Genomic DNA, 10,541 nt, shown 5'->3' with positions numbered 1-10,541 from the left:
TGATGATGATGATGATGATGATGTCCTGATATGTAAAACCACCAAATTCAAAGAGGGTGTACTTTCTTTCCCCCATGACTCTGTATTCCACCTTTTCCTCCAAGGAGCTCAAGGTGGCGAACGTGGTTCTTCCCTCCTTGCAGTGACTGGCCCAAGGTCACCCAGTGAGCTTCATGGCTGAGCAGGAATTCAAACCCTGGTCTCCTAGGTCTTTAACCACCACACCATGCTGGACAGTTCACTGTCTCCTCTCTCAGCTGAACAGAGCCTCCATAAACCTGGATGGTTCCTGTTGAACAAATCCTGACAACTACTGTATGATTAGCGTACTTGAAGCCAAGGTAGGATTTGCATTGACCATATTCCTTTTGATCATATTATGGAGGTTCACACACACACACACACACACACACACACACACACACACAATGGAGGAAGGAAAAACAACTCAGTCATGTGCCATTTTTCCATGTTTTTTTATTTATTAACAAAGCCAAAACAAACCAACTAACTAAGTCAAGCCTTGCTTTTAGAAAATGTAGAGCTGGCAAGGCCTAACTTTTATCACTTGCCTGGGGGTTAAAATGACTCTATAAAAACCACTGACCAGGTATTTTCCAACGTCAAAACAAGATCTCCGAACTTTGAAAAATGCCACCTGGTAGTGGCAGCGATAGCAGCACAAATGCATTTTAATAGAAAAACATTTTAGATGAGGCAAACACTGTTTACTTAGTGGTGATTACTGATCAAAGAAGAATCTACCACTCGTTAAAACTACAAGTCGACTGTAAGCCGTAAAGAGATGGATTCTGCCATTGCCCACAACTGATCTCAGCGGTTGCCCCTTGTCTTGCTATATAGAGAGCGCAGAACTGCTCAGTCAGTTCTCCCTATGTTAGCTAGATGCAGTCTGTGAAAAGGCAGCTGCTTTATATTTAAAAACACACATCCTCCTAAGTCTATCCCATCGTTACCTAGTGGAGTGCATAAAAACACCAAAGTTATCACCCCCACCCCGGTCCTTGAGAAAGCACCATATAACTGAGAGATAGAAGGGGGCAGGCTACCCCCATGGTTGCCAGAAGATAATGGTGATGCTGGATTTTTTTTGTACTAAAATGATTCTGGCTTTTAAAGCTAATGGGCACCCTTTACTTCTTTCCCTTAGCAGAGAGACACTACGCGGCAGAAGAGAAATTGCACACCACTCCACATGGCCCTTTACTATCTCAAAATATTATGCAAAAGTCTTGCTGTAATGAAATGAATTTGCGGGGAGATAAATTTGACTTTGAAATGCAGCCTTCTGGCATCACTCCTGTGTCAAATTATATTGGGGGTGGGGAGAGAGAAATAGGGAATAATTTAAGCACAAAGATAATTTGCTTGCCTGTGGCAGACCCATTTTCTTTCCTAGAAAATTAAAAACCATGGCAGGCAAAGACTAGAGAGAACACCAAAAAAAGGAGCACTTTTCCTTTTAACTTCTGGGGCAGATTTAGGTACTAACTGAAAGGAGAGAAACTAAAAACAGAAGGCAGTTTAAAACCACAGATTCGTCACCTCTTGGAAGAGAATATGGAGCACTGAAGGGCATCCAAAGGGAACCTTGGAACCGGTCAAAAGTCCAGCTGGTGTGGGAGGGGCTTCCGGCCGCCTTAGTGGGGGCGGCTGCTGGACTCCAAGTGGGACCGTTTGCCGGGAGCCAGCAGTGGGCTGCTGTCTACTTGCTCAGGGAAGGGCCTCTTGGAGGAGCGTCCATGCCCGTTCATCGTCCCACGCTGCCACTTGCAGAGGTCACCATTAAGAATGTCCTGGATATGCTGCACAATGAGGTTTATAGCAACTGCCGGAAGAAAGGCAAGAGGTGAGTGGAGGAATTAATTACGGGAAGGGGACAGAGGTCAGTGGCAAACTAAGCACAGGGTCTGGCATCTACATTATTGCTAATTATTACAAAGGAATCGAGGGGCAGGTGGTGGAAAATTCCAGCTAATAACCATTTCAGAAGTCTGTGCATCTTCTTTGCCTGAAATGAATATACAAAATGAGCCTTCAGGAGCCTAGAACGGCAAAAATGCCTCTTACCCATGTTGTCCACTCCTCGAGGGATAATCACATCGGCGTATTTCTTGGTCTGGAGATAAGAAATACAACAACTGTGAGTCTATGAACAAACCTCCAGAGCTGCCTCTAGTGCCCTCTAGACATTGGTGGACTTCAACTCCCAGCATCCCTCAACGTCCCCATTCTGGCTCAGTCTGATGAGAGCTAGAGTACCAACCACATCTAGAGAGTTCCAGGTGAGGGAAGGCTGCTCTGGAGACACCTGACCTCTGCCTTTAGGGCAGGAAGGGAGCAAGGAGGCTAAATCCATGTGGACTTTGTGAAGACACTTCCTCTTGTTACTGGTGTCATTTATGACAGAGGAATCTTCCTCAGATCAGGTTACCGTTCCCTTCCAGGCAACCCTCCAAGAGCCACATTCCAGTGATGGGTGGGACCAGAGACAAAAGCAGATGGGGCAACCTATACATTTTACCTTTGTAGAAACTAGCCGACTATACAAACACTGATGCACTCAACTCCAGCACCCAGGCAAGTGAGAGGCATCAGTGGAGTTCAGGGAAGCATTCCAGCCAGGGAAATACATGCTTTGCAGCAAGGGCTTTGAGAGATGTAGCCTGGGGGAGTGTTCTAAAGGCCTGACACGTCTGCAAGGCTTACAGTTTCCCAGGGCTCACTTTTCACAAGATACTTTGGAGAACACACCCCACCAGCCCCAGCCACCACAGCCAACAACCAGGGAGGGATGGGAGCTGTAGTTCAGAACATCTGGATAGGACCAGGGGTTGGGGAAGGCTGTCAAAGAGGCACAATTCTTTCTGGGATGCAAGAAGTCCCTCTGGGTTCCATTCCCAGGTAAGGCTTTGTCCCAGAAGAAAGCAGGGAACCACACAATTAAGCTCAGGGGAATAACACAATTTAGCACACAGAAAGGCCCAGATCAACTTCTCCAGCTAAAATAAATAACCAGAGAGCAGCTGGTGGGGAAAATACCTCCTCTCTGCTTGAGACACAGGAAAGCTGCTGTCAGAATAGACACTACTGAGCTAGGTGACCTAACAGTTTGACCTGCTTTAAGGCCACTTCCTATGTTCCTAACATGAAGGGGAGGGGGAAGAAACCATAGGTTTGATTCCAAGCCAATGTCTATGAAGCCTCTCTTGAGACAGCCAGCGAGATACTGCGAGGAGGAAATGCTCCTCCACCAGCCTTCCATGCTTCCAAAATGGGTTTGATAGGGGGGGGGGGGATAAAAGATTCTGGTACCGGCAAACAGAACTCTTCGAAGGCAGGCTTGACAAACGTTGTGTACTGGGTCAGGATCTGCTCCAGGTCCCTTCCCCGCTTCATATCCCGGAGAACTACAGCCGGAGGAACCAAACAGGGCAGTTTAAAGAGACAAAAGAAAGTCTTCAAGCAGCACAGAATTACAACCACAGTTCAAGTCCACAAGATGTAGTGATGGCCAGCAACGTAGAATGCTTCAAAAGAGGACTGGACCAATTCATGGGGAATAATAAGGCTATTGATGGCTACAAGCCACAATGTCTATGTTCTGTGTTCCAATGTTGGTGACAATATGCCTTGGCATACCAGTTGCAGGGAATCACAAGTGCTGTTGGTCTCAGGTCCTTCTTGTGGGCTTCCCATTACGGCTTCTGGTTGACCATTATGAGTACAGGATGCTGGACTAGATGAACAAATGACCTGACCCAGAAGGGTTCTCCTTATGTTCTTAGTCCAGAACATCTGGAGGCCAACCTCCAGGGAAAGATGTAGTGATGTCCTCCACCTTAGATGGCTTCAAAATTGTGGAGGAGAGGCTATCAATGGTTACGAGTCACAATGTCTAGGTTCTACTTCCATGGTCTCCATTCTACTTCTCCCTAGCATATTTAGAACATTGCTTCCTATATACCCAAGGGATGAGGAACCTGCAGCCCCCTGGATGTTGTAGGACTCCAACTCCCATCAGTCTCAGCCAGCATGGCCAAGGATCAGGGATGCCGGGAGTTGGGAGTCCAGCAACATCCAAAAGGCCTTAGGTTTCCCTATCCCTGATTGAAGTAGCAGCATTCCTCTTCAATGCCTCTGTTTAGAAGCATAGGGATGTGGGTGGCGCTGTGGTCTAAATCACTGAGTCTCTTGGGTTTGCCAATCAGAAGGGTGGCAGTTCAAATCCACACAATGGGGTGAGCTCCCGTTGCTCTGTCCCAGCTCCTGCCCACCTAGCAGTTTGAGAGCACACCAGTGCAAGTAGATAAATAGGTACCACTGTGGCAGGAAGGTAAACAGTGTTTTCGTGCGCTCTGGTTTCTGTCACGGTGTTCCGTGGTGCCAGAAGCGGTTTAGTCCTGCTGGCCACATGACCCAGAAAGTTGTCTGTGGGAAAACGCCGGCTCCCTCAGCCTGAAAGTGAGATGAGCACCGCAACCCCAGAGTCGCCTTTGACTGGACTTAACCATCCAGGGGTCCTTTACCTTTACCTCTGAAGAAGCATTTCCTTATGAGAAAAGAGATCTTTTTTTGATCAGGGCTGGGGAATCTGTGACCCTCCATTTGTTGCTGGACTCCAGCTCCCATCAGCCCCAGACAGCATGGCCAATGGTTTATGGGATAGTGGAGGCAACATCTAAGGAAGTTTCTGACCCCTGTGGTAAAAGTGTTTAAATAAATTCCAAGAAACCAGGGGTTACCTCTCCGGGAGAGCCTGACATCTGAGTCCGTATCAACGAAAAGACGGAGATGAAACATGTCCCGGATATCTTGAGTATAGAATACCAGAATCCCCTCAAAAAGCACCACATCTGCAGGGTAGACCATAGTCGTCTCAGGCAGCCTGCAGTGGACATGACACGGAATGGCAAGGTGTGGTTAAGAAAGGTCCCAGTGTGACTGTTCCAAATGCCCAGGGAGAACATCTGGAATGTCATGCTTCCCGTTTCAGCACTTTAGAATGCTTGAGGGGGGCTGGGGATGTTTAGCCTGGAGAACAGGAGACCGAGAGGTGATAGGATAGCCATCTTCAAAGAACTGAAGGGCTGTCACATGGAAGAGGGAGCAAGCTTGTTTTCTGCCGCTCCAGAGGGTAGGACCCAAACCAATGAATTCAAATGACCTTAGGAAGATCTTTCTGATGGTAAGAGCTGTTTGCCAGGGGAACGAGCTACGTCAGGACGTGGTCATCTTTCAGGGATCCTTTAGCTGCGATCCCTGCAATTGTAGAGGGTTGGACAAGATGACCCTTGGGGTCCTTTCCAACTCTACAATTCTAAGACCACATTTTGCCCAAAAAAACCAGGAAATACATACTGACCTGGAATGGGTCACAAAATCGTACGTTGGAACCTCAACCGTTTGGCCATCCACAATATTCTTCAACGTCATTTGCATTAATTCATTGTCAAAAGCATCTGTGCAATGCAAAAAAATAAGGGTGGCCAAACGAAACTGGATCAGCAGCAGAGGCAGTTTCTGCAAGATGCACTGCAAGTCAGGCACTATGACGGTGGCACAAAAGCTGCTTCCACGCAGTCTGATCTCATGTACTGAGGACCCATGCAGGTGATGTGAATTACTGGTCCCGTATCACAGCAGCAACTAACAAATAGGGCTTTATTACCTGTTTGACAGGTGGGATGTGGAGGCAATTTCACCTGTACAAGGGGGCAAAAGCAGATGGTTCTGTGCAGTGCTAGCCCTGCTCAGAGTAGAACCACTGGAATGGATGGCCTTGACTTAGGTGCTTAAATTTCAGTGGGTCTACTCTGAACAGGGCTTAGCTGGCCGCAACATAAAGCTATCTATAGACAGCATCTTCAAAGGCAAGGGTTGTTTTTTTTAATAAATACAGTGGTACCTCGGGTTAAGTATTTAATTCGTTCCAGAGGTCCGTTCTTAACCTGAAGCACCACTTTAGCTAATGGAGCCTCCTGCTGCTGCGCCGTTGGAGCACAATTTCTGTTCTCATCCTGAAGCAAGGTTCTTAACCCGAGGTAATATTTCTGGGTTAGCGGAGTCTGTAACCTGAAGTGTATGTAATCTGAAGCGTATGTAACCTGAGGTACCACTGTAAATGAATGCTGGGTTTAATTTTTAAAGATACAGACAATATTTGTTCCCAAGATTCTCCAGATCACAGGCTGGAAAACACAAAGTCAGACTGCTGCTGGATGCCATAAGCATAAAATTTGGGGGGCAGATGTCCACTCTGAGGGAGACCCTCTTTCCCATCCATAGGACTGCTAAGTCTACTGCCTAAAAATTACCCGGCTGCCCCACTGGGTATACCTGGGTGATCAAAGTTGTACTGTCCCTTCAGGGCTTTTGCCTTCTGCTCCGTCGTAAGCACTTTATAGAACCGATCCTGGCTGAGGATAACGACTTTCCGCTGACGGTGATCCACTTCATTTTGCCCCACCAACTCCATGATTTTCTCACACACTGTCGACTGCCCGGGAGGAGGAGAATTTTGGAACACATCAGAAAAACCAACCTACACACGTGGTCGAAATTTCTCAGCCTAACATACCTAAAACAATGAACGTAGCACTGAAGTCCAGGAAGGAAGAGGCAGATGTAACCATAAATTTAAACTGAACAGAAGGAGAAGACCCTAGAAGCCAGAAACCTTACAGTGCCTGTTTCACCATGCAAAGTAATGAGGGACTTGGGGGGATTTTGGGGGGGGGGAGAGCAGTGGTGGACCTACATTTTGGGGGCCCTGAAGCTTGAACTGTTATGGTGGCCCCTTCCCAACCAGCAACGAGGTCTGGGTAACCATCGTTGTCTTCTTCAGTGGGTTGTGCCACAACAGATCACAACAATTTTCAAAGAAATTGTAACTACCGCACCTCACATTTTGATTAAAATTACTGTACTGGATTATCTTGCATGTCAAAGTCACTGGTGTGAATAATAATAATAAAAAATCCTATGCCTTATTGTTTTCTAGTTATGGGGGGGAGGAAATGAAAAATAGGGGAAATTTGGGGTGTCCTTTTTAAAGAAAAAAGTGTAAGCTATGTGGACTAAACTCACTTCTGCGCCCCCTCTGGGATTAGGAGCTCTGAAGATTAAGTTTCAATAGTTTCATAATAGATCATCTCTCCCTGGAGACCTAGAGATGTGAGGATACACTGCTCTGCCTCCTTTCTTTTAGCAAATGTTTTGTGCCACTGGGGAAGTGGTAATTCTGTATTGATTTGTTTTGGATGTTTGTATGTGATGCCAATAAAAGGTTTGGTGATGATGATAATGGATCACCATCTGCCCCTGGATGGTGGAGCGGGAATCACAGGCAAAAAAACACTGTGTAGGCACTAAAAAGTGTCAGACTAGGCCCTGGGAGAGATCAAGGCTCAAAACTTCCCTACTCCAGCCATGAAGCCCACCGAGTGACCTTGAGCCAGTTCCGTAAGTGTTTCAGCCTAACCCACCTCACGGGGTTGTTGTGAGGATAAAATGGGGCGGGGGGGGGGAGAAGAATACACGTGACCCCCTTGGAGGAAAGATGAGATACAAATGTAAGAATAAATGCAATATGAGCATCACCATCATCATCCGGGACGTTTAAAGGCGTCAGGAGAGATATAGGGAAAATTCTCAGGGATTTGAAGCTTTTGCAAGAATCGCGCGCAGGTTTTAACTGGTCCGCAGTGCAATGCAATGCAATCAAGAGAATTAATTCACATTCTGTTGCTTTGCTTGCAATATCGTTATTTTGTTGTTGTTGTTGTTGTTGCATTTTTATTTTGCACTCTGGCAGGGGCGCGGCGGCCCACGTAGCCAGGGAGCCCCCGCTTACCTACCTTGCCGCTGGCGGTGCCTCCGCTCACCCCGATCAGGAAAGGACGCGGGTGCGGCCGGTCCGCCTCCCCGGCGCCCGGCAGGCTGCTGCTGCTACTGTTACTACTACCGCTGCACCCGATGCCATTGCTGCCCGTAGTGGCCATGGCTTGGGCATTGCAGAAAGGGCCGGCCCCGTTTCAGATGCCGCAGCTGCCACTGCCCCAGGACGCACAGACTCCATCTCCCAGCAACCACAGCGCGGCGGGGAGCGCTCCGTCGGCTCACGGGCGGGCCCCGGGGCACGCTGGGAAACGAAGTTATTTAGCCTCCTCCGGAGAGCTTGCGCAAAGTCTGTTGCGCACGAAGGCGGTAGTGACAAGGGGCGGGGCGCTAGGGGCGGGGCTTTCGGGGTTAGGAGGCGGGGCTGAAGCTGGGAAGGAAGCGCAATAAAGTGCTGCAGCATAGGATAAAAAAAAAGTTAAATACTTGGAAATCCGAGCAACTATGATCAACCAAATTTTGTTCATTGCGCTGCACCACACTTAAGGCTGAGTACACAGCATAGATTTAAAGTGCATTATTTACTACCAACACCAAGAATCCTGGGTACTGCAGTTTGTTATGGGTTTTGGGAATAGTAGTACTGTCAAGGGATTATCTACAATTTCCAGGATTATTTGGGGGAAATTATGTACTTTAAATGTATGCCATGTAGACTTGTGACATCTAAAAGACTAACAATTCATTTTAGCTTATGCAAATTGTTTATTAAATTTCTAACACACAGTTCCTTTCAAAAGGAGTCCAGGAGTGGCAGAAATACTGTTAAAAATAAAATAAAATATATTTAAAACCATTTGTAACATCTAAAATAATCCCTCATCCTCCAGCAGCTTCAGGGTTAACTGAATATCTGAATAGGACTTGGCAGCAGAAAGTAAAACAGCAAACCCCAAATCACATTCTGAAGCTGGGCCAGCAGTGGCAGAGCAAGCAGAATTGGAATGGAGTAACCGTCCACTGGGACGCGGGTGGCGCTGTGGGTAAAACCTCAGCGCCTAGGGCTTGCCGATCGTATGGTTGGCGGTTCGAATCCCCGCGGCGGGGTGAGCTCCCGTCATTCGGTCCCAGCTCCTGCCCACCTAGCAGTTCGAAAGCACCCCTAAGTGCAAGTAGATAAACAGGTACCGCTTTATAGCGGGAAGGTAAATGGCGTTTCCGTGTGCTGCGCTGGTGCTGGCTCGCCAGAGCAGCTTTGTCACGCTGGCCACGTGACCCGGAAGTGTCTCCGGACAGCGCTGGCCCCTGGCCTCTTAAGTGAGATGATCGCACAACCCTAGAGTCGGACACGACTGGCCCGTACGGGCAGGGGTACCTTTACCCTTTACCTTTAACCGTCCACTGAGCGCTGGACAAACGCCCTTGCACCATTATGATAGGACTGGAAGCGCCTGCACCCGTGAAACAACTTAAGATGTGGAAGGCTTAGCCAAATGGCAAGCTGTGCCTCCAGGCAACACCCAGTAGTGCAGGATCTTAGAACGCCAGAGGAGGAAGTGGTGCTGGTCAGAGGGCGCATAACAGTGCCCTAGAGCTTAGGTGAAGGGAACATAGTTCCGCATGGCACCTCTGGGCGGATTGCAAGGGAAAGGAAAGGTGCTGCTACATCATATCAGTGCAGAGGATGTGGTGCTTCTTGGGTGGCCAGTGCATAGCCCAGCTATTTCTGAAAAACTGGGCACACCAGCCATCCAACAGGTAGCAGAGCCAGGGCTGCCCACCAACCCCTTGTGCTAACTCCAGGAGCCCCGTGGGCTTGTGTACCCACAAAAATGTTGCTGTGAGTGCCCAGCCTCTGCTGCTGCTGCCACCTGCTGCCTTACCTCTGGTGCTCTGGTACTGTGATGGTGACTGGGCTGAAGCCTGTGCCTCCATTGTGGGGCCTCTGTTGAGGTCTGCTGCAGCCATGGATGTGGTTCTGGGGTGGGCCTCAATTGAGGCTCCACAGCAGAGGCCCAGGCCCAGTTGCTATCGCAGTGCTGGAGCACACTTGTGCGCTGCGCATCATGATGTGGCAATGCGACATCACACTGACATGACAGTGTGGTGCGTGCAGAGTACCCACAGTGTGGGGCTGAAGTCAGTGCGCCTGCTACCAACAGAAGGGGTAGTTTTTGGATCCACAGACTGTGAGTTAACACCAGGACAGAAGGTATGGGTTGTTTATCCCAATCAACCCAACCAACCTGATGAGATGATCAGCTGGAGCTACTTACTGGGTGGTAATAACTAACGCCACTTGCCCAATTCATCTGCATACAGCTTAAGTAAGGTGCAGGAATAGCAGGATTCTCGACCTGCTTAGAGGAAGCATGACACACTACCTGTGTCATAGTCCTTTATTTTGTGTGTATTATGTTCCCCATATTGTATATAACCAATTTTGGCTTTTTTTAATGCAAGCAGGTCATGGAAAAGGGAAACAAGCAAATGATGGACGCAACCCGATAAACTCTTCTGTGCATGAGCAGCAAATTCCTTTCTAGAACCAGACTGATGTGACAGAGAACTGGAAACAGTCCTATTCCAAAGTGCAAGCTGTTATTGGGGGGGTGGGCTGAGAGAGCGGAGCCATTAGCAAGATATGAAGGGAAGATAGCGTAAAGCCAAGGGGTGGAATG

General features: G+C 48.2%; 1 protein-coding gene across 1 annotated transcript; it reads right to left on the bottom strand.

Moving 5' to 3' along the window:
- Positions 1-460: 460 nt before the first annotated feature.
- On the bottom strand, positions 461-8,110 carry UCK1 (uridine-cytidine kinase 1). Its single transcript, XM_083596893.1, has 7 exons — positions 7,881-8,110; positions 6,361-6,520; positions 5,387-5,483; positions 4,767-4,909; positions 3,337-3,431; positions 2,092-2,140; positions 461-1,849 (listed from the first exon to the last, which is right to left on the bottom strand). Exons 1-7 carry the CDS (start codon positions 8,022-8,024, stop codon positions 1,662-1,664), a joined length of 876 nt encoding a protein of 291 aa, XP_083453019.1. The 5' UTR covers positions 8,025-8,110; the 3' UTR covers positions 461-1,661.
- Between the last annotated feature and the right edge of the window lie 2,431 nt (positions 8,111-10,541).

Source organism: Podarcis filfolensis (assembly GCF_964270895.1).
Source record: "Podarcis filfolensis genome assembly, chromosome: Z".
Classification (NCBI taxonomy): Eukaryota; Metazoa; Chordata; class Lepidosauria; order Squamata; family Lacertidae; genus Podarcis; species Podarcis filfolensis.
The sequence above is the reverse complement of the archived record's forward strand: the minus strand, read 5'-3'. Positions and strand labels throughout refer to the sequence as shown.

Excerpts from the sequence above, each read along its gene's own strand:
- UCK1 (XM_083596893.1), bottom strand. The coding sequence starts at position 8,024 with ATGGCCACTACGGGCAGCAATGGCATCGGGTGCAGCGGTAGTAGTAAC. Across the intron at positions 5,484-6,360 it reads GTACAACTTTGATCACCCAG|ATGCTTTTGACAATGAATTA; the intron begins GTATACCCAGTG and ends TGCATTGCACAG. Across the intron at positions 3,432-4,766 it reads TGTCAGGCTCTCCCGGAGAG|TTCTCCGGGATATGAAGCGG; the intron begins GTAACCCCTGGT and ends CTCCGGCTGTAG.